The 24761-nt window shown below is 39.4% G+C and overlaps 1 protein-coding gene across 4 annotated transcripts in view; it reads left to right on the top strand.

The window, feature by feature from the left end:
• The window catches only part of PPARGC1A (PPARG coactivator 1 alpha), a 381706-nt gene that overhangs the window by 347198 nt on the left and 9747 nt on the right, over window positions 1-24761 (top strand). For 2 of the 4 annotated variants that reach the window (XM_052780341.1, XM_052780342.1), the window contains exons 3-10: window positions 2045-2239; window positions 3202-3324; window positions 4230-4434; window positions 8520-8565; window positions 8674-8747; window positions 16518-17430; window positions 18007-18111; window positions 18248-18368. In XM_052780341.1, coding sequence (XP_052636301.1) covers window positions 2045-2239; window positions 3202-3324; window positions 4230-4434; window positions 8520-8565; window positions 8674-8747; window positions 16518-17430; window positions 18007-18111; window positions 18248-18368 — 1782 coding nt within the window. Of the gene's footprint in view, window positions 1-2044; window positions 2301-3201; window positions 3325-4229; window positions 4435-8519; window positions 8566-8673; window positions 8748-16517; window positions 17431-18006; window positions 18112-18247; window positions 18369-24761 lie in introns of those variants that run through there. The other 2 variants (XM_052780343.1, XM_052780344.1) reach the window with 2 other exon arrangements.

Consider the following 24761-nt stretch of genomic DNA (forward strand, 5'->3'; position numbering starts at 1 on the left):
TCTGGCATGCTATTATTAAAGAAGGCATTCCCCATTAGAAATAGTAACACTTCCAGCTTTGTTGTCAGCTTTATAAGCTGCAAGGCTCAGCGGTGCACTCCACCAGCCAGACTTGCTGGAGAAGTTCCTGGTGTGGGGCAGGGGGTCAGGCAGCCAGACCCGCCCCCAGCCACCCTGGGCTCTCGCCACCATTCATCCCACCACCTGTGAGGGGCTTGAAATGCCGTTGGAAAAAAAGTCAGTGCTTTGTTACACCGTAAAGCACTTTTTTGCCCAGTAATGCCTTTTCTTAGTTTTCTAGAGGCGATACTGTAATTTTCCTCCTTTCCTCTCAGAAAGTGGCTGTGAAAAGCTGGACTTGGAGCATGGTTTTATTCGCAAGGTGGCTGCCCTCTGCTTATTTCCATCCTCTGCACACTGAATTATCATGGCACTGTGCATGTGTCTGCTTGGTATGGTGGAAGTCACCAGATAACCGGAACTTAGACTCCTTTTCTCAGTGGCCAAGCCCCTTTTGGCCTTTTAAGAAAATGCTTCTCCTCAGCATTAGCTTTGCCTGAGTGTTTCTTTGTTTCTTGGGGATGATGCTGTAAACACCAGAACAGTCTGTGCTCTGCTGTAGCTTTCTAGCTCGAAGACAGAGTTTTTCTGTAAGAAGCCGTGAGGTGTGATTTGGCAGAGAAGCCTGGCAAGAGCAATTATCTGTGTGGTTTATGAGCATCTCAGTTCAGAGTCTGGTAGATAAAAGTATTACTGAAAAAAGTCACGCTAAGGGGATACCCAGATTCACTTGATTTTTTTTTTTTTCTTCTGGGGTGTAACTGGCAATGTTTTCTTGTTCACTTTTTTAACTTATTTTTTGTTTGTTTGTCTTCTTTGCTAGTTCAATTCTAAACTGTGAGATTTGAACTTAGCTGAAATCTCTTCACAGTGTGAACCTGGAGCATGATGAGCCACTCTGAAGCTGGTAGAAAAACTCCCAATTTGATATCCCTAGAGTTAGTGAAAGGCTTTTCATTTTCTTTAACAGCACTAGGATCAGCCCAGGAATCCTAGATAATTGATCTGTCAAGATCAATTTCCAGTCTTTCTGAAAAATAAATATAATGATTTTTACACAATTCTGTACCTCAGAACTCTCAGTACTCCAAAAAATCTGAACCTTAATATACAGTAGGGACTATATTTCATTTAAAAATCAGAAAGCATTTAAATTTACTCAATTTGACAAAAAGAAGTCATGTTGCTGAAATAAGATATCTAATATAAATTAACATTACAGCCACATCTGATTAGAAATTAATCTACTTTTTGTAATTGCAGGTTGAATTAGATAAATGCATACAATAGTCTCATTGAGCACTCAAACGACATAACTCGAAAGGACAACTTCAAAGGCAACCTGCCTAAAACATTTCTCATAAAGAAACACAAAGAGCCTGCCATTTACTATATGAGTCCTGATGGCTAGTCTTATGCCAAAATACTCAAGAATGAGAAGTTGTTCATTTGGGTTTGAAGCAAGGATTTCCAGAAGTATGGGAGGGAAACTCTTGCTTACACCGGGCCGCATATGTGAACAAGGTTTTCCAAATTTCACTGGTGATTTCATTTTGGTCTCCTGATTAGCTGTCATATTCTCTGATTCTTGTAATTTTGTCAGGTCAATTAGCTGGTGTTCAGTGTTGAAAAGAGAAAGAAAGACAGCCAGGGCTGACACCATCATTAGGTGTCAGCAGCTTAGGCGCATCCAGTAATACAATCCCTGGGTGATTACTTATCGTTGTTAACACCTGATGAAAAAAAAGAATTGTGGAAGAAAAGTAAACTAGAGCAATACACTGCGAGTGCAAACAGATTTCTCTTGAACGCAGAGATGGATCATTTTATTGCACTTAATTACATCTTTTGAGATTCTGTTGCAGGTTACTGTTTCAAGGGCTGGTTTAACTATGTTTTGACTGCTTTTTCACATAGAGAGGTATTGGTTTGTTCCTTTTCTCTTCTCAACTGGTTCCACTTTTTGTTTTGTCCCCTCCCACAGAAGATAGATGAAGAGAGTGAGGCAAACTTGCTAGCTGTTCTCACTGAAACACTGGACAGCATCCCTGTGGATGAGGATGGATTGCCTTCATTTGATGCACTGACAGATGGAGATGTGACCAACGAAAATGCCACTAGCCCTTCCCCAATGCCCGACGGCACCCCTCCAACTCAGGAGGCAGAAGAGCCGTCTCTAGTAAGAACCCTTCCTACTGTTTAACAGGAATTGGATGTGCCTCTGGCTACCCGCTGCATGGGTATGATGTAGTCACAGTAAGGTCTGGACTTTTCATTTAGACTGGAAAGGAAAATCAAGTAAAAAACTGAAAATTAAGTGGGGAAAAAAACCCACCAAATAGCCATAGGATGACTAATCAGACAATCTATTAAAAAGTGTGTTGAAGAGATTGTTTTTGAGATTCTTGTGCTAATGGCTGACACTTTTGCTTATCATTCTGTTCAAATAAGTCAGGGTAATGGGTTTTAATTCATATTTCATTTCTCAGGGCTCTTTTTGTATGTATGTTTAGATGTCACTTTTGGTGATCTGTAAAGAAAGGCCCATTGAGTCTGGTGAGTTGTGGGGCTAATTTTGTGCCTTTAACATTGATTTGACCAGTAAGCACCAGCTTAGTGCTAATCAGGGTGAAACTGAACCTTGGGTGAGGATGTGGGTGAAATCTTATATGCATTTTGCTCAGTAAAACCAGTTTGAGATGTGATTCTGTTTCTGCTGAAAGCCCCTTATCACTGGCTTCTGCAGAAGCAGAGCCAGATACCTGCATCTTGATGCTGTATCCATTAGTCTGTTAAAGTTAACATCTCTGTTTAGATCAGAGGCCTCTTCTGTCCAAACAGATCGCCGAGAATTTCATTTTGCCATGGATTCAGAAATCCAAGACCCCTGTCATTTCTGCTTGCCCCACAGTATACTGCAGTAAAGGGAGCAGAAATATGCCACCAAGCCAGAAGAAAATGAAATCTGTTTGCTCTGGGGAATATCAAGCCCTTCTTTCTGTTTTATTGTACTTCGCTTGCTGAAATTGATACAGCTAACTTTAAGTAACTATGCAAAAATGTATGTAAGTCATTTTAATCCATAAAGATGCATAACTTTACTCTTTTCCTTCCACCTCCCTTTCCCTGATGTGTTTGTAGCTTAAGAAGCTCTTGCTGGCTCCAGCCAACACTCAGCTAAATTACAATGAATGCAGTGGTCTCAGCACACAAAACCATGCAAACACTAATCACAGGATCAGAACAAGCCCTGTGGTTGTTAAGGTACAAACTTAATTTTTGTAATAAGGAAAAAAGAAAAAAAAAGGAAAGAAAAAGTGTAAGAAGTTCTTTTATGCTTTCAGCAACCACGCAAGCGGTAGATCTATATGTATTGTATTAATCTGCCTACAGTCTTTCAGCTACTTTAAAAAAAAAGTGAACAGATTATAGACTGGGTTCCAAAAAATCACCTGAGCTCCTTTATGCTCTGAATATTTCATTTATGCTTTTTCTCTTGGCAGAGTTCAGTTGTAGTCCCACCGTCTGTTACTCTCGCCTACTTTATTGATACACAGAGTAGTAGGGGGTACGATAAAATTTGCTGATGGGCTGGTGTTGTTTATGAGTGACTCCAGGATGCGGAACTGCCGTTTTACCAGCTGTCTGAGCTAAGAAAAATGACACTGGATTCTTGGCAAAAGATGTATATCAGCCATTAATTGGATAGAATGGGGGCTCTGACATAATTCTGTTAGCAGGCAGTATTAAACAATGTTTGTCTTGCCATTCACTGTAACTGAAAACGGAGCATTTAGGGGTACTTAAGAGAGTTGTGAATACTGGGCTCAAGCAATCAGCAGCAAATTAAGGTTTAAACCAGCTTATTTTTTTGTTCACAGTAAAGGCGCTGTAGGGTCTTGTTAGTTACATGTTGCTGAGTAGGAACATTGAAATGTAGGAGAAATGAAATAAAAAGCTGCATAAATGTCATTTAGGAATTTTAAATGTAATTTTCTTTCCTTGTTCTGCAAACAATTATTCACAGCTCATAGATCTAGTACACTTAGACTGAACACTTCATTGAAAATCTCATCTCTTCAGAAAACCTATATCCATTCTGATAAGGTTCAGCTCACTAATTTTATTTTTTTTTATTTTATTTTATTTTATTATGCCCTGTTTTTAAGACTGAGAATTCATGGAGCAATAAAGCAAAGAGCATTTGTCAACAGCAAAAGCCTCAAAGACGTCCCTGCTCTGAACTTCTCAAATATCTGACTACGAATGATGACCCTCCTCAGACCAAACCAGCAGAGAACAGGAACAGCAGCAAAGAGAAATGCACCTCCAAAAGGAAACCCCATCTGCAGTCTCAGACAAATCATCTGCAAGGTAGGTGTGGGACTGCAGAACACAGCTTTGGTACCAGCAGTAACGCAGGGAAGCTGAAATACCATGGATGTGAATACCCTTGATACCTCTTCTGTGCTTTGGATTAGTATTGTAAACCCAGCATCTCTTCTGTGTAGGGAGAATTTTAAAACAGTGTAATGAAGTTAGAATTAGTTAGCTAGATTTAGCTCTTAAACAATTTTAATCCTGTCTCTATTGCTCCCAGCCTCAGAAAAAGAATCTCAGGAAAAAAATGTTTAACAAATACCACATGTTAATATACCAAGCTAGCTGGAGATACTTATTCACAGAGTACCATACCACTAAGAAATCATTATACCCCTAAACAAGCTGGGCAGGCCAGTTCATTAGTGAGATGCTTTCTTTTTTGCTAGCGTAAAACTGAAGGCATTGTTAACCTGCCACATAGTCCTTAAGAGACAATAAATAGTGTTCTCACTGCTACAGAGAAAGCAATAAATGTGTCATTCCTGTTAAAGCTGGAATGCCGGTTTGTAATTTTATTTTGTAAATAGTTGAAAGTTTAGCTGCCATCTTGATCTTTCTCTCTCTTTTTAGATTCTTTATGGCCAAAACTAAACACTTGTGTTGACTTTTAGTATCCCCTGATGCATAAAGAACTGGTCTATACTTCTATGACAGAGATGCAAGAACTTAAAGTCCCCTCTCTTGCTTTCTCTTCCCCTGCCTGTTTTCCCAAGATAAAGGAAAACTGTAAAAGCTTATGAGCACAAAGGGAGCTTTTTAAAAAGTTACTGTTACTTTAAAATACATCTATGTATTTATATTGACCTGGCATCTAGAAGGCCAGGTGCCTATCAGTCACATCAATGCAAATCCTGGATGACTCCACTAAAGTCAATGGAAGTTATCTGGCCGCAACAGAGATCAGGATATGACCCTAAATGTGTTGTTCTGGTATTTTTAAAGCAACAATTGTAAACAGTATATGTTTTTTTCTTCTTTTCCCCTCCCCCCTCCCTGCATTATCAGCCCCCATCAAATCTAATTTTTCACTCTTCACTCGGAAGTATAAGCAAACTTAATAAAAATAATCTTCCCTTCCCGCCACTAAATACCCTTCTCGCAGCTGTACATTCTGACATCCTAAGTATACTTTTCCCCATTAAGGTCTCAAATTCTCTGAACAATGTTTCTTCTAAGAAAGAAATCCAACTGCCCCTAGAGCTTCTTGGATGCCAACTGCCACTCCCTCTGGATGGCTTCAGCAGTCTGCTTCACAGCAAAATCCAGACTGAACTGTACGTGTAAAACATGGGTCTCTTACTGCAATGGTACTAAAGCATAGACCTACCAGAAGTTACAGGGGGCTTTATTAACACTGTTGGGTGTTACAGTGATATGTGATAAGGTATATCATGTATAACATGTACAAGATGTGCTATATGCACATATATGTTATACACATACATAGATGTGTGCGCACACACACATAATTACAGATTATAAAATCTTCCTATTCAGATCAGAGCTGCATTTTTTTCCTCAGCTGAGGCAATTGTATAGATTCAGTGCAAAGAAGCAGAGCACGTTGGGTTGTGGAAACAGTGCGGAAGGAGAGGTTAGGAAAGTCCAAGGGGACATATAGCTAACTTACCAGTGTTTAACAGATCACTGTGACTTTGGTGGTAATGCAGGTGAAATTGCAGGCAGAGAGAAATTACTCTCTTCTTTAATTCCTGCAGTTTAATTTACAGGCTTCTGAAATGGTGTTTTTTCATCAAATTTGCCTCATACACCAATATATGACTTCAATATCAATGGATTTGCATATAATACAAATACAAGAATATAATGCTTTCAGCTTGGACAGTCAATTCATACAGAATCAACCTTGCAAATTTAACTGACGTTTGCAGACTTGCAGTCATTTGTTCATACATTTAATCAAAAGTACAAGAAAATTGACTCCTTCTGTTTTAAAAAATAGTCAGGGTCTGATATTTTCTTTCAAAGTTAAGGAAAGCTCACAAAGGATAAGTCAAATGGTATTTTCCTTTAGGGTTACTGTTGCAAACATATTGCAAACCCACGGGAATGTCCACAAACCTATTCATGCCAAAGATCATCTGTGGTTTTGCATTGAAATTTGCCCATGAGGAAACTTAGTTCTTTTGAACCTGAATGTTTTCAATTTACAGGGACAAGCAACTTCATGTGAACCCTCTTTAATAAGAAAAAAATGTACCACAGTAGACCTTGCAACTCTAATAAGCAGGCACCATGGAAAATGATAGTGTCTTGGTAAAATATTTACACTATCCATAGCTGTATGTGAGGACGAATCCTGTGCAGGAATACTGTTTGGTCAAGCCCTTGCCTAGCAATAAGAAAACTGATGGGTGTTGTGGTATGCGAATTTCTCAGTGGGAGAGCTCAGTGATACCTGCCTAAAATGAATACATACGAGTGTGAGATAACACCTTGGTTCTGTGTCCATCTCTGGCAGATTTTCACTGTGCCTTAGTGCTTCAGAATTTTATATATATATTCTGATGTGGGACTATTCTGTGGGACTAATGAGAGCTAGAATGAAACCTTTTAGAGGCTTAAATAGCTCTTACACATTCAAATTCCTTAGAAAGCCTAAATTGGGTAAGAGTATGAGATTTTTATCCTCTAAAAAAAAGTGGAAGCCTTTGTATAAAACTTTATTCCAGAGCCTAACTGTAAGGTCTGGGTTTTTTAAGCCAGTTTTACCTATAGGTAGCCACTGGCAAACGTTAGTATCCCTAGTTGTATATAAAATACACACAAAGATGTGTCAGGTTACATTCAGTCTTACCACACCTGGTTTTATGCACAAATCAGCTGCAGTGCTGGATCAGACAATTAACTTTTTGAGGTGCATCTCCTCACTCCGGTGGTGACTTCTGAGGAAGGTGAACCCGAGGTGAACACCTGAGCTTCCATTTCTAGCTTTCATATGGGGAGGAGGAGAAACAATATGCAGCTCTTGAGAATTGAGTTAATTTTAAAAAAAATGTAATATTACTTCAGAATGCTCTGGAGCTTATAAAAGTAATCAATTTGCATATAAAATCCTTTAATGTTGATGGGAGCTCCAAGCTTGGAGTGAATACGAAATATGCAGTAGTGACACTCTGGACAAAAGATCTGCAGTGCAGGAGTGTTCAAGGGGAACATTTTGTCTTAAGTAATTAATCTGCAGAAGAGATCCCCTGCTGTTGTTCTTGGTACAATGCTCTCTGCATTTAAACATCAATCCAACTTCTGAAAAGTAAAATTTTCAAGTAATACTATTTAAAATTTTTAAATATTTTACTGGCAATTAAAGGAATCTTAGTTGTATCACAGTATCCTAGTTCTTGGCTTGCTTTGGGAAAATACAAGTTTGCATGAATAAAAGCTACAAATACTTGTATTTTTATAGCTAGAGCTTTGGTTTTTGTGTATATTGGGATTGTAGTGCTGAGAGCTTCAACCCCATTTTTAACCATCTGTGACTATGTTCGTGGCTTGTCATAGTTTGCAGGATAATTTGCAGAAATTTGGACTATAACTGGTTGGACTCTGGCCTTACAGAATCAACCTATTCTCAGTGCTATATATAAAATTGTATATTGTAGAAGTAAAATTAACTGAATATTCATAACGTTCTGTTACTTTGTAGTTATTCTGCTGCTCCTGTTTCCAAATAAAACGTGAACTGTAGTCTAAAATAACTCTAAGAGAAATAACATTTTCAAAGTGTATCCTGTAGAGTTCGTCATTGATTTTTAACATGTACCACTCTTTTTCTGAAAGGTTCTTGGCACTTGGGTTGTGTACTGTATTTCAGAGGTACAATAATTGATGTAAATCATTGTGGAAATTTAGGTGCCCTTTTGGTACCAGTAATAAGGTATCAGGATGAGCCTCCTTATTTATCTATCTAAGATACACTGAAATGGCTGTTGAACTATCAGAGCTCAGCCCTAACTGACTAACATGGGATTCCAGCACCAAAATAAAAAGAAATCTTTTTAGTATACATTATGGTGTGTTTAAATACCCCATAATCATTTTCTTTTTCCCTTTAGCCAAACCAACAAGTTTATCACTTCCATTGACGCCCGAGTCACCAAAGTAAGTACTAAAAAGTGCAAACATTTATAAAAGGGAGGGGGGTTCAATAGATTTTGGCTACAGCAACTCCATTTCAGCTTGTTTTTATAAATGTGCCCTGTCTTCCAGTGATCCCAAGGGTTCCCCATTTGAGAACAAGACTATTGAACAAACCTTAAGTGTGGAACTCTCTGGAACTGCAGGTGAGAAATGGGGAGTGCTGGCTCTTCCTTTAAGCATGGCTCGTGTGTGTGTTTGTTCATTTTAATATACCACATGTACGCCAAGATCTCACAGAGGTCTCCAGTAGATTAACTTCAGTGCAGTTTAGCATTGAGTTTTTATCCAGTTACCTGAAAAGGAATGTGTTTGAAAATATGGCTCCAAACCTACACGAGAGAGCATAATTTCTGGGAAAATATGAATGAAACCATTTATCTGTTATACTTCCCCATTTCCCCATAGATTTGTGTGCTGCTGAGCATCATCTTTCAAAGACAAACCCCACAGCACAGTGTAATAGATGTTACAGATGGAAAAGTTATGTCATCCAGTCTGTCTCCAGGCCGGTCTAGGGCTGTACGTGACTGCATGTTTCGGTGCTTTGTCAATTCTAGATTAATATGTCACAAATAACAGCTTTCTCCTCTACCACTGACAAACTGTTCCATAGCTTAGAGGTAATTTTTTTAAATTGGTATTCATTTTATATTCTTGCTTTCTCTTTATTTCTTCCATTAGCACACTTCACACAACCTGCCTTTATCCTCCTCCTCCTTTCAGATCCCTGGCGTTTGTACCTTTTGAAGATTTGTGGATTTTTTATCATGTGCTGGTTTAGTTCATGCACCACCCATTGCACTCATTTAATTCATCTGCTCTTCTTTCCGCTAAAGTCAATTCCTTCAGACTCAGATCTGTTTTATTGCTTTCCTCTGAACTCTGTTTTGCCTCTGTTTTTCTGAAGTGCCCAGAACTGAGTACAAGAGCACATGTTGAGCTCCACCTGAGCTATTGCCAAGACTGTTTTCCTTCTCAGTTGTGTAATATTGAAAAACAAGAGATGTACTTGGCATGTGTTTCTCTCAGGATAACAGTGGATTGTAAATTATGTGATCTCTAGCGTTTCGGGGGGCATTGCGAAATATGTCTTCAGGTACCATAAATCAGCTTGGTGCCCCTAAATTCAGTGGCAGCTTTACATGAGAGCAGGCCCAAGCACTAGATTTATGTATGTACTTTGGACTTTCACCTCCCTACAACAATCATTTCACTTTTTCAGAAAATTCTTCATTAGTTCAGCATTAAAACATGCACACTTTCCTCTGCCACGTCCTGAAAACCTGCAGTCTTAATCATTCCTCTCGTGACAAAATGCACCTTCTTTTTGCAAAACCAACACAAACACAGCAAAATTCACTGTATGTAGCAGGATAATCCCCTTCAGTGCCAGTAGGCCTGAAACATGGAGAAGCCTCTTTTATCATTACTGGAGAGCAAATCTGCATGAGGGTGCCCATTTGTAAGCACGCTGGTAAGTCAGTGCTTAGTGCTGCCAACTGAAAGGGGCAGATGAGGTGACTACAGCAGAGTGGTACAAGCAGCTGTTGAAATCACTGAAGGGAGCAGTGTTCTCTCCCAGCCAGAAAGTCAGCAGCCTGCTCTTCCCATCAGCTGACTAGACAGAAACTGGGAGTCGGTCTGAGCCCTGGATTGTCCTCTAGTATTGCCTTCATAATGGCAACGGGAATGGTCTTGGTATTACCAAATTCATCCTGCTCCATCAGCTGTGCACAGAGGAGGAAACAAAACAGCTCTGTAGTTGTCTTTTAGACAATAAAACCAGGAGAACTAGCACATTAAAAAATGCATCAGAAGCTGTGAAACAGCACAACTGGACGAATATATGAACAGGAACGTTGTACTATGAAAACATGACTTTTTTTCCCTCTGGAAGTAAATAGACTCTAGCTAGAAAGTAAACTGATGATAATCAGGAAGAATAAGAGTTGATGGAGCATGTGTGGCCAGGGAGTTGGGGCAGTGTTACCAAGCAGCATACATGATGGTGGCTCTTGGACTTCATGTTGCACTTGCTCTGGTCTTCAGAATGCATGGTGAGGAGATTTCAGGAGACTGTATTTCATCACTTGGTAGCTGTATTATTCTCTGCCTTCACATACACATAGACTTTGTTTTTGTATTCATATATGTATATAAATCTATAAAAAGGTGAGTGGTTGTGCATGTCTTTTTAACTCATTTGTATTGCAGTAGTGTCTTGTGTCATGAGTCTGCTTGTGCTGGAAGCAGACAAGTACGTAACAGAAACAACCTCGAGTACTGAAGAACTTACCGCATGTGTGAGTAAATCATGACAGAATTGGGACCCACTTCAGTAAAAAAAAGAACAACCAAAAAAGGGGGGAAAAAATAGTGGCAGTAGTGATTAATAATACCTTGGAGTTCTTTAGTGAGACCCTGGCAACTCCAAATTATATCCAGATAACCGCATTGCTCATTGTCCTTATATAGGGCAGCTTGCACTGTACAAGCACTATTTATTATAATTTAAATAGGAGTTGCCTTGATCTTACTGCCGAATTGAAAAGACCATTAGCAGTGCTGCTCGCACTATCGAAGCACAAAGTATTTTAATATAAATAGCAGCTCCCTTGATCTCTCTGCTGAAACAACATTGGTTCCCTCACTGATGAATTAACTATAGACTAGAAAAATAAAATAAAAGCATTTCCCACACGAGCCATCAATCTTGGTCACATGCACATTTTGGATTCATGTATCTAAAGTCAAACTGAAACCGTTCTCTTCCCAATGCGGTATCTTGCTTTACAATGGATTTGTTAGTAGTTGTGAATGTAACTTTGTCCTCCCTAAAACTGTCAAAACATTGATCTGTAAGATTACAAGGAGCAAATATTTTTTTAAAGTGTTTTCAAGCCACACATAATAATTCTTTGAATGCACGTTAAGTAAGTGGCCTATGATAGAGGAATAAGTCCATTGCTATCTAAAATCCCGACTCCTGCAGCTGATTTCTCATACTATTCTAAGGAAAATGGACCAGAACATCATGATGTGGAGGGAGTCCTAGGTGATGGTAATGTAGTGGGTGAAATTTCTGTGTAAGGCAAGTCTCATTCTGAGTAAGAGGCTCGCAAGAGGTCCCTCTCCCTTTGCTTCCACAGCTAGCTGCATTGCCAACACCTTGCTAAGAGGCCATGGGCTTGAACCTCGCTAATGTCTTCCAGGAACATGGGACGTTTCTGTGTCACTGGAAGACCTCCTTCCTCTTTGTTACCAGTCAGGTTGAGGGGGCACCTGCAGGCACAGGAACTAGGAGGATGACTTACCCTCTGGAAGTGACTGTGTTTTTCTTGGTGATGGAGGGCTCCTCAATGATCATCTTAGACTTTCTGCTGAGCTTCTAAATGCCAGAAGTTAGGTGGCATGGCTCCTAAATGTTTCAAATTCAGCTCTCTCTGTTCTCTCAGAGTCTTTTTAAAGCTCAACTCATCATGTAAGTGCATGAAGTGAGTTTACATGCTTAAGGCTCAATCAGTAACTGGAGGGCTATTTCCACCCTCTGATCTACAACAGGTGACTTGGTGAAAAGTCTCTCATTTGCACACAGATCCCCGTAATTTACCTGAGCATAAAACTCCTCACCGGTCTGTCTTGGGTGCAAAATTTGATTTCTCCAAAAAGACGACAGAAAAGGCTATATGAACGCCATCAGCTTGAATAATGATTTGGAATTCATGGGCATCCTTGAGGATACTTATACCCTGCCCACCTCTAGATCTGTGTTACCTCTTAGTTGTCAGAACAAATACTTAAAATCTATCGTGTAAGAACTTGTTTGACCTCAGAATGATTTCCAATAAAATGAGATGTGAGATGCAGAGAGTTCTCCAGAGGGAATAAAATCTAGTAAATTATTTGATATTTTCAGGCGTCTGTGTTTATTCTCTGCAGCACTGACAACAGGATTAAACTGAATACTCAACAAGCATGTAGTTTTTTGTAACATGATGGCTATTTAATTTTATTATATTTTCCTGGCTTCTGCAATCTTGTGCCACACAAAAGCTCTTCTGATTCTTTTACTGAATTGAGCTGTTACCTTGTGTTCAGTGTTTTAAGTGGCCTTAAATAATGTTTCCCTTGACAATCCATTTTCAAACTTGAAAGTTATAAAAATTCATTTTCAATGCCTCTCAAAAGCCCAGTGCACATGTAGAAAGGTTCTAGGGCTGCGTTCCCCAAAAGACACTACCTCACAGCCCCCTCAAAGCACAACAAATGTCATCAAACATTTGAATGCTAACAGTTACAGTAGAGTTTTAGAAGGATTGGTGTCTATGTAAAACAGCATTGCAAATCATCCTAAAAAGTCAAGATGTCACATTTTATGCAAAGGCACTCCCCTAATTTCTGCTTATCAACCTAGCTGAGCTAAATGAGTTACTAAGGGGTTTATGTAGTGGAGTTTTGGAATGTATCAAAAGTAGTTTCACTCTCCCAGAGACTTTCTTGAAAGAAGTTGCTCAGCCAAGGTGGCAGAGTCGGCACACATGCAAACACCTTTTGTTGCACAGACACGGGGAGGAGAGTGCCACTTCGGCAGCAGTGCTGGCAAATTGATGTATGCTATTTTCAAGCACAAGATCACCAAGTGAGTTTGTAGTATATAGACAGAGCAAGGCAAAGTGCAAACGTACCATTTACCGAAGCCATTCAATTAAAGAAAAGTCCCTACAAAGAAAATGGTTTTATAGCATGTCATGAAAAAATACTTGCCTTTTACTTTAAAAAGAAAAAAGACTGTTTAAGGGGGATGATTGTAGAGTATGTACCACTTCTAACAGATTTGCTGTGCAGAAGTACATAAGTGTGAGTGATGTAGAGGTACTTGTTTATTATAGAGCACATTTCAATGCAGTAATCATAAATATTGCTAAGGTTGTGCTCTGTTGAAATATGACCTACATACTCTTGATTGTTTGTGTTACGTGATTTGTCTGACACCCATTACATTCTGGGTAATGGCAGCCATTTGTTGCTGTGCACAGCAGGCTCTTTTGACAAAAGAAAATAGGCAGCAATAAAAAAGCTATAGTCTGAATTACATTCTGCACAGCGCTGCACTGCTGAGAGTTTGTGCAAGTGTGTTAACAATGCTCTGAACTGCCTCTTGTCAGCCTTCAGCCCATAATGGCCATCTGTCCTTCCATAAATCTGTCAAAACCTGCTAAGTTCAAGAGAGAGCACAGAATATACCTTGTACTGTCAACGCTAAAATGTACACATTGGCGGCGAAATCGGCGCGTATGAAATAATCCAATGGTTATAGAATATTGTAACACTGGTGATGTGGGATCATGGTCCTTGGTGAAGATTACCAGGGATTAGTGTGAAGATGAGCAAGTGTGCAGCCAACTGGTTTTTGCAAAGTTCACAGTTTGGAGAATGGTTGTGGGACTCCGTAGCGGTGACATGAATTCAAAACTTTGCTCCCTCCTCCATCCCCCGATGGAGGTTTGTTCAAAACTTAAATGAACATTTTCCAACTTTTGTCTGTTTCTACTTGCCTGTGCACTTCCTGCTTCTGCTGAAAACCAGGAAAAAAGCCAAAATACCACGAGGAAGCCCTTTCTTAGGCTGTCCCCAGCACAGTTCTGCCAGCAAGAGAAGTGCCAGTAAATTTAGCTCAGTCTGTACTTTTGCGAGGGATTTTTTGGTAGGGGTTTTTTTTGCTCTCCTCTAAAGTTTCTTGGACTTCTTGTCGGGCTTCTGGAAATCGTTGTGCTCTGTGTTTAGCTTGCTTCCTGCCGGGGCTAGCTTTAAAGAAGTGGAAATGGAAACAATATTGTATTTTGAATATTGGATTATCTCTGGGGTTTCTTTGCATGAAATTCTTAAATATGCATGTTCATTGTGGAGTGATTATATTTCTGCTTCATTCTTTCTTTAAAACTACATCCAAAAAATCAGTAACTGACCCCAGAACTTCTCATGGGCTGTATAATTTCATGAGTAAAAGTGACAGTTTTAAATTTTCTATCTAGAAAACAGTCTTTGCTCACTCAAATCTTTGTTGAATCTGAGCCTGAAGTTTTAATCTGGAAATTATTACTGCAGAATTTTAAAGAGGACTGTTCTCTTCATTTTACCAAAAATTAATTTGGCAGTCAAAAATATTTGTTAGCGAGGAGGTGAATAAAGTGTGAAATACATACTGCTGCCTCAAGTGAATTTTCAGGAAGGAAGAAAAAATTGAGGACTCAAATTAAAGGAAATAGTTTCATAGTGATGACTTTGCAGAAAACTTTTTCACTATTAAATTCAAATTTGAGGTAACTGGAGTTGTAGGTGTCATTATCTTTGCCTCAGTTTCCCTGACTTTTGTGCCATTAGGCAAAGGCTTCACGTAGCCACGGGTAGCTCATAACCATTTTTTCCAAATGTTCAGACAAAATCAAGCTTCTCTCTCACATCAAGTATTCATGCCTTGGTACTCCTATCTTCTTTTTTTCTGGAACAAATTCATTGCAGCTAATGCAATGGGACTCCCAGTCTCCATTTATGCTCCTTAGGGAGCACTATGCATTGATGGACGCTTTTCCTTCTTTACAGCAAAACACTATAAAACATGTTCCATTTGCATTGATCTGCTGAGCTGTGTTGCATGGTTAAAAATACAAAACAAAACTCTAGCCATGCTTGAAATACACACTTCCTGTAAGTGTGTCTGCCCTCTCTTTTCACTCTTGCTAAGGAAGTAATGGAAAGGTCTGCTTGGTCTAGAAGAAGAGATAGTCTGGATTATCTAGGAGAACTGCCTAATCTCGGTCTAATTTGTTTAATTTTAAGCATATATACTTCTAAATTACATTAGAGTCACTTGGACGGAAGCAAATTTTTCAAACATAACATACTAAGTACCCTCCTGAAGAGTAATTATTTCCTGAACAGTGGCTGCAGTTTTCTGTTAACTCTGCCCTGGTGTCCTGGATTATGCTTTTGTAAAGTCTGAAAAAATCCTATCATTTCTACAGAAAATATTGAGAGTTATATTCTACCCTTATAAAAATAATTGGAAGATGCTGCTTCAGTTCCCAGGTTTTACTGGAATGGGCTGTAGTCCTTCCTGCAATTTTGTCTCACCATAGTGATATAATCTATTACAGTTATGTGAACAATCCTGGTAGTTGGTGGTATCTTTAGTCTTTAAATACTTATCTGTTTCATTTTGACTCTCTACTTCATGACTCTCACTAATATTTAGTTCTAAATGCAATGGTTCATTACAGTTGCAGTTGTCCTGTAGTTCACTTGGGTTTCAGTTGCAGAACCACATTTCAGGAAAAATGTATTAGTTATGCTTACAAGAATGTATTATACCTACATAAGCAATGGTTTACTAAGTTAATGAACTGTGGAGACAAAGAGTCATCGCAGTCGAGTTGTAGACTTGCTGTACTTCCTTGCATTCAAGTTCTGCGTCCCACCGAGGTTCCTTTTGTAGCACTCATTTATTTTTCTCGGGCTTGCTTTTATTCAGGTTTTTGTCTGCTAATTTCTTTAGGTTTTTGACTTTTGTTATATCAAAATCTGTTTGATTTTTAACAAAAAAGTCTTTTGGTTTTTATCTCTTGATCTTTTCTATCAAAATCTACAGAGAGAGAGGCAGATGTCATGGAGGAAGGGGAGGGGCAGAAATGATGCTGAAGATTAATGGCGATGCATTAATACTGTTGCTATTGTTGTTACCAGACCTTTGGTGTCTCACACTCTAAATACTCTTTTTCCCACTATTAGCAGTGTTAAATTAAAGTGACGTAGAATGGGTGTTGCTTTGTATCTGCTTTAAAGAAGCATGTGAGCCGCCTTTATAAACATTGTATGTGTGCTTAAAAATATTCTGTTCCTCCTTTTTTTCCCCTTAGGCCTAACTCCACCTACGACCCCTCCTCATAAAGCCAACCAGGATAATCCTTTCAGGACTTCACCTAAGCCGAAGTCATCATGCAAGACTGTTGTACCACCTTCAAAAAAGCCCCGCTATAGTGAGTCTTCAGGTTCTCAAGGAAATAACCCAATCAAGAAGGGTCCAGAACAGTCTGAGCTGTATGCACAGCTTAGCAAGACTACAGTACTGTCCAGTGGACATGAGGAGAGAAAGACAAAACGGCCCAGTTTGCGGCTGTTTGGTGACCATGACTACTGTCAATCTGTGAATTCAAAATCGGAAATACACATTAAAATATCCCAGGAACTTCAGGACTCCAGCCAACTAGAATTTAAGGATTCTTCACCTGGGTGGCAGTGTCAGATTTGTTCTTCTTTAGAACAAGACCAGTATTTCAAGAAAGAAACTTTACAGACAAGTAAGCAGGGATCCCACAGTAATAACAGAAAACAGCTCCAAGACCAGGAAATTCGGGCTGAACTGAATAAGCATTTTGGTCACCCCAGCCAAGCTGTTTTTGATGAAGAAGCAGATAAGACCAGAGAACTAAGGGACAGTGATTATAGTAATGAACAATTCTCCAAACTACCTATGTTTATAAATTCAGGACTAGCAATGGATGGTCTCTTTGATGACAGTGAAGATGAAAGTGATAAACTATGCTACCCTTGGGATGGGACACAAGCCTATTCATTATTTGATATATCGCCTTCTTGCTCTTCTTTTAACTCTCCATGCAGAGATTCAGTGTCTCCACCCAAATCCTTATTTTCTCAAAGATCCCAAAGGACACGCTCTAGATCAAGGTCCTTTCCTCAACGCAGGTCTTGTTCCCGTTCTCCATATTCCCGATCGAGATCAAGGTCGCCCTGTAGTAGATCCTCTTCAAGGTACGGTACAGCAAATTCATGTATCATCATCATAGTTAATAAGAAGGAGAACAACAAGACCATAAAGGAACTTAAAGGAAAGAAAGAAAAAAAACAAGAAATAACTTAATCCAGTGCAATCCACTCATTCTGTTGCTCCTGAGCTGATTAACTCTGAAGGTTACAGGGTTGCTACAGAAACACTTGTGCCATTATCCTTTAAATTTGCCAAGTTTACACTTTCTGAGTGGAGGCAGTCAGGTCAGCAGCATAGCAATTGGTGAGAGATGTACACAACTAACCTTTCCCATTATCTGCGAGCTGCCCGGTGCCAATCTAGCTGCAGTCCCTATCAGATGAAGTTGACAGTGGCTGACTCTCTGCTCTGTGTTAGCCTCAATAAGGAACATTACAGAAGGGCGGGGGGGGCGGGCGGCGGAAATCACGTGAGGCCCCTTAGTTGACTAGGAGATCTCAAACTGTCACTGGAAAATCTCACTGGTAGCTTAGAAGAAATTGTAAGTTCGGTGAAGAGGTAGAAAATGGTGTCAGTAGATTCAAACTGAATGACAGAGGTGAATGTGTTTCTTCCTGCAGATCTTGTTGCTATTATGAGTCCAGCCACTGTAGACACCGAGCATACAGAAGTTCTCCCTTACGTGCAAGATCGCGATCCAGATCACCGTACAGTCGCAGACCCAGGTACTGCGTTTTGCCTGCATTTGGTTTGCTTTGCAGCTGGTTCTCAAGAGATAACGAAGCATTCCAGAAATTGTATTACTAATTTTACATTCACAAATGCAGGTGCTTGATTTAATGACTAAGTTATGTTTCCTAGATATGACAGCTATGAGGAATATCAGCATGAAAGGCTGAAGAGGGAAGAATACCGCAAAGAGTATGAAAAACGGGAATCTGAAAGGGCCAAACAAAGGGAGAGACAGAGGCAGAAAGCAATTGTAAGCACTCTGAAGATAACTTTCATTTTGAAATAGATTTCTGTTTCTTTTCATAGATTTCTAAAGCTAGAACTCAGAGTTTATTTTCTTTCTTTTTCATAAAAGAAAAAACAAAATACAAAAATCTGCTTACGTGTATTTCTTAGTATTTCAGGTTTTAGGCAAATATGTGTTTTCATAACAATTTGTATTTGGATGTCACAATACTCATTTTTTCAGGTTCTATAAATTGCAACTCTCCAAGTTTTTTACACTCAACAGATGCAAAGGGCTTACTAGAAAAAGGTTTCATCCCAGACAACAGACAATTAAAAGTGAACCAGTCTATTTCTGATACAGATCTATCAGTTAACCTGCATTTTATACCATATATCACCTACCAGAGTGCCAGTAATCAATGACTATTTTCTATATTTCTGGATTTTTACATAAGCAATATAAGGAGTCAGCTTACAAACTGATCACTGGACTTTCGTGGTAGCTGTAATTGTCTATATTGAGGGTGCAGATAACAGAATAAAAAACTGGGATCCAAAACCATGAGTTTAAATCTTTTTTCTCTGTCTAAGACTCGGTTAATTTTTAAGTTATTTTTAGCAAAATAAATAGTCTGAAGACATGATGCAATTTAAAAATGTCACTTAACACTGGCCCTTTCATAATGAATATATATTATTTAATTATTTTGTTCATCAATGTTCTGTGTGAAACAACTGAAATACCTGAGGCGAAGGAAATACCCATGTGGGGATGAGCAATCTCTTGGCTGTTGTAGCAGTAGGACAGAAGAATGGATGTTAAATGGACAGGTGGCTTTTTCCCCTTTTTAGTTCCCTGTTGGCAACTGCGTGATGGTTTTGATAAATTAAATTGGGAGCTGCAGTAAATCTGGACTCCTCTTGTAGTTGCTAAGCCCATTGGGTGGCTTACCTTAACATTTTCCGCTTGGTTTTCTGGGTCCTGCTCTTTCTGTTTAGTTGTACCTTCATTGCTGTTCTGGCTGTGCTCTGGCTCTTGCATGAACCGGTGCAGACTGGGATACTTCATGTTCTTTTCCAGATTTTCCCTTAGTGCTCTGTCCAGGCCTCACCAAAATGAACAGTTCTTTTTTCCACTGCCTTTAGTGGACTTTGTAGTAAAAGGTGATTTGTCACACACTCGGCAGCATTTCTCCTAATACTTACACCTGCAGAACTCGAGTATGTAGAGATTGACAGAGGCTGGTGTAGTCTACAGCAACGAGAAGTTCTGGGAGGGAATAGACCTCTTTATTTTCTGATTTTTGTCTATGCTACTGTTGTTCTTAGTGAGCTTCATCAAATCATTTCACTTTTGTCTGCTTCAGGTGCCCTATCTACAAAGTGTGGGTGATAGGTGTATTTTGTAAAACATGAGATTTAGAGCTGCAACATGCTCTGCTGTGCTGGTCTGAAACTCAGTGCAGGCAATGGAATGATTTTGCTTGGCTTCAGACAGGGCTATATTTAAGTCAATTGTTGCAGTTAGTTTTAAAATAGCTGGCTTCCATCTGCTTAGAGATGAACACTACCTTACAGCAATCATAACTTACACTGGCTGTTCTCTCTTAGGTCTAATACAAAGTAGAGATTCAAGGAGACCTCTGTCATGGGTGTATCTTGCTACTTCTCAATTATTGTACCTTACCAGTATAAATAAACATGAATCCTGCAGAGGAGGTAGAAAATTTGATTTAGTTTAAAACAAACAAATATTTGGCAAGTAGCTGATCAAGAGAAAAGGAAAAAGGACAGAAAAGAAACGTAAAAAGCTCCAGATATGCTGCATCGTAACTTCCTGTATTAAAAATTTTAAACGTTTCAAAACCAAGGTTGAATTTATTTTCTTTCTAAAGTGAGCATTGTCATGATGATTAACTTCATTAATGAAATTATTTATTGATAAACATAAGTAAATCAAAACTAAAAAATAAATATCAATAAACAGAACATGGCAAAAGCTTAAAATTCAGTCACCTGTGTAAGAGTTGCAGGAGATGTAGATGAAATCCTATTAACTCCTTTATCCAAAGTCTATCAGCACTCTTACTTTAAAAATCTGTATTCAATCATGCCAGTTTATTCCCTGTGCAAATAAGTAGGGGTTAGGGGACAGCAGAGAAAGGGAAGCCCTGATCCCATGAAGTCAGTGATAAAATCTGTATTACTTCTAGCATTCTCTGCTCCTTTTCTTACTCCTTTTGGCTTATGGGTCTCTTCTGTGTTACTCTCTTCTTTCTTGAGGGACTCAACTCCACTCATTTATGGTTCAGCCACAAGAATGTCCTCTCTCCTTCCTTGAACTCTTTCTACAGTCCCATAAATTTAGATTTCTTTCCTCTCTGCATTGAGGAATTTTTTATTTTCTTTCTAGCCCATTCTCATGCTGCCAGAGTTGATTCATGGCCACATACCTTCAGACACTCTTAAAAGAATGGCCCGAAGACTGGACAGTACTAATGCCTCAGGTGTTACACAAGGCAGGTGGCTTTTCTTCGTGAGAAGCACCATGCTATGATCTCAGGAGTTAGTTGTAGAAAGGATGCACAGTAGAAAGGGAACAGAAGTTATGACTGAGCTAAAAGCCATCAGGTATTATTGGTTCAATGTCTAGAATTAGTCTCCATGTGGCAAGAGTGGGAAACCTAGGAAGAAGAAATGAGAAAAAAATTCACATATTTTAGTCTGTCAAAACCATATGTGAAGCAATGCCCTCTGATTGTGCAGGCAGCTTGTATTTTGGCAGACGTGAAGGCATATTGGCAGAATGCTGAGGGGGCTTGTTTTAGAAGCATGTGGCGGAGGCGTGTTTAAACGGCTGCCCCTTCAGTCTTGCACACAACATCTCTGCTGCAGTAGCTTCACATCAGCTAGAAGCCTGGGTTAGCGTTTCCCTGTATGGATTCCCGAATAGATATCTAGACTTACAGCTATATACAGGTGGCTTGGCTTTAAAAGGTACTGTGATATTCTTCTCCTCTTCCTTTTCTTCTTTTCCCCTCTCCAGTTACTGGAGATTCAGTGCCTTTTTGGGGATTGGGGTCTTAATTATGAGCAGTCACGCTTGAAAAATACGGGCTGAGCCCACAAGATATTTTCCAGTTAGAGAGTAAGAAAAATATTTTTGTCATTCATTTATTTATACTTCTGATTGTGATGCCTTTGCTAACAGAGCAAATGTTAGCATAGTTTAATTTGATCTTGACTTGATTTATTTCACTGGGTCCCCATTTTGTTTTAGAATGGGTCCTCACTGAATGTAAGGATGGTCTGCCACCAAGACTTACTTAACTTTATAATGTTAACCAGATCATACTGGAGACGCATTCGTCATGAAACTTGAGGAGCAACTGCAGGACAGGACAGCCTGCTTAGGGCTTTGTAGAAACTGGGATACAACCCCTAACCAAAGCAGAGCACAGTGATTTGCCAAGAAGACTGAGGACCCTTTTTTTCTTCTGATACACCCCAGGAAATTTCTGAGTTATGCAGGCTTTTACTCCAGCAGCTTATTAGACCATGTGACAAATACTTTCCAAGGCATGGCGTCAGAAATACAGTTAGCACATTTTGGTTCTGGAGTCACCAGTTCATGGTTCCCCATTGACATGGTGCACCAGGGCTGAGAGGTTAAACTGTCTGCTGAGCAGCCTGGTGTGCTGGATGTCTGCTACTCTGCCACTCTGGCCACGATACTGACTTATGGTCACATCCTCCCTGCAGCTCATTTACTGTGTGCGCTGGCTGCTGCCAGGAGGTATAACAAAATCAGCTTTTATACCTGAGTAGAAAATTACTATTAACATTACTACTTTTCATTTCTAAGTGCTGACAGCCTCCATGAGACAAGTATCAAGAGTCCCTGTCCCAGAGAGCTTATAGACGTAAGAAGATAAATGCGCTGTGAGGCCACTGCAGCGGAAAGAAACACATGGTTTCAAAGAAAATAAATTGCTCTACAACAGGAAGGCAGGAGAAAGGTGGTTTCATAAATGAATGCTTGGCTTCTCTAAAGTCTAAAACCAGAGTCAGCCTATAATGGAGTGCATTTCCACTAATGAAGGATCCAATGTACATTGTATATTTAGTTTGGACTTTTTTGTCGTTGCTCATCTTGATGGCCTCGATCCCAGGCACTCTAACTTTGCTGTATGAGTTGCTGAAAACGTATCAAATGGATTACCTAAATCTTGAGGTTTACTGGTCCATCACTATTTTTCTAGCAGTCACCATGGAGTGTGGCTGAACTGTTTCAGTCCTCAGTTAGCCACACAACAGCACTTGACAATTTTGTGCAATGTTCTTTCTTTTTTTTCCAGTTTTCATGATTCTTTCTTTTGCCATTCATACTTGCCCACAGGTCATAATTCTTCTTCTTTAATACAGAATCTAAAGAAATTTTTTCTCATTATTATTACACCAGAATCTTAAGCTTTAATGGCTTTTTCCATCCGTAGCATTTCTGTTTTTTAAACTCTGTCCAACCATTCCCATTGCACTTTCAAAATGGTATTTGGCATCCAGCTCTAAGGATAAAAGTCTTCATGGCTTTCTACTGGAAGAGGAGAGAAGTCACTTGGCATGGAAGGCAACACAGGCGCAGGGCTTGCATCCAGCCAGCTGCCTGTGCTGGAGGAAGCAGCAGAGCCTTTGACAAGCCCATGCCAGACCCCAGCTTTAAAATGCTCCTGGATTTCTTCTCTCAGCTTCACATAGAGCATTACCTGGCTCTTGGAGAACTAGCTATGCACCACAGATGAGCAGACAAAAAGCAGTAGGGAAAACGGGGACAGCAGCACTATGCGGTGTTATCTCTGGAGTGGCTGCCTTGAGTTCCCACAGACCCTGCTTAGCACCACCACGGGCAGGCAGAGCAAACAAGTATTGGGTGAAGAAGCCTAGTACAAAAAAACATGCGAAAACTAAGACATCTAATGTTCTGCGCTTTAGTTCCTTGTGAAAGAAAGGATTAAGAATGAGGAAGGGAAAACAAAGTTTTGGAGGAAGCCTTTGCAAGACAAAAGGATTCTTAGCATCAGTGAATGTTTTGTAGGATGAGTGGTCCCATTATTGACCCTTAGATGTGTAAAGGTATATCCTCATCCTGTTTTCTCAAGTTTTGGCATTCTAATGCTTTAGTATTTTCATTTGGGATTTGAAATACTGCTTTTCAGTCTGAGGTTTTCTGCCACATCTACCTCTTCAAATGTTTTTACTGCAAGGAAGAAAGAGCAAGATTATGAGGAAGGACCTTTAGATAAACCAAAAGAAGACAGACATGTTGGGCCTGAGGGAGTTGGCTGGACTCTTCTTTCTTCCTTTTTTTACCTGGCAAAGCAATGAACTACACTTAAAGCTTATGATGCAAAATAAATCACCTGCACTTTTGGGAGAGAAAGATGAACACTCTCCTCCAGAGTTTCCTGCATGTTCCCTCTGCCCACATTAAATTGAAAACAAAAGCTTTTCTTTGCCGTTCTCTAGGTTTTCAAGTCATATATCATGTCCTCTAACAAGTGCAATAAAAAGCATACTTAATATGCACATGTGGACTTATGCATGCAACTTATTATAAAATAAAGGTCTTTAACATTTAGAGGTATGTTGTAATCTTGTTAGGCTTGTATAGCTCTTATTATTAATGGGAATAAAAGGCAGGTGTCTCTGCGAATACAAATGCATTCTTCATAGTTGCTTTAAATAAACCAAAGTTAACCAAGGCAAAGACAATGCTGTATGAATTCTGTGCTCTCCAGTATCGTGTACCATCATGGCACTCTGCTTAAAAAAAATACTTGAACACATCTCCTCATGTGTGCACACTGGAGGACATATGGTGCATTTCAGCTTTAAATTTGAATTTCCTTAATTTTGCAGGTTTAACTTATTCCCTTAATGATAGTTTAACAGGCTTTTTTTTTAATTGTTCAGTTTTGTTTTATTACAGTTGTCTTTAAGGGATATTAGAGATATAAAGGTTATTGGAGGGATAGAAGAAGGAAAAATTGTGCAGGCATGCACACAGACTTATGGAAGAGAGTGCAATAGTTATTTCCATCACACTGTAATATAACAATATCCATGTCAGTGAGTGAAACATTATGTTTTTTCAGTTGAGATGTATTATCTCAGCTGAAGTATATTAGACAGTCTGCTATGTTATGTTCTGCTCCATCTGGTCAGTCATTTAGGTTCAATAGCAAGTATCAATGGAATTGTTTCTTATCAAGTGTTTCAGTGCGGTTAAATCCTTGCTTTGGTAAAACAGTCTGAAAAAGTAATTACTGTGCATATGCAGATCTTCCTGGTTTTGAAGTTTATGGCACCCAGCCATACTGAAAGTAAGCAGAATTAGAATGGGGAAAATGGAAGAAAT

The sequence above is a fragment of the Harpia harpyja genome, chromosome 2, assembly GCF_026419915.1.
Source record: "Harpia harpyja isolate bHarHar1 chromosome 2, bHarHar1 primary haplotype, whole genome shotgun sequence".
NCBI lineage: Eukaryota > Metazoa > Chordata > Aves > Accipitriformes > Accipitridae > Harpia > Harpia harpyja.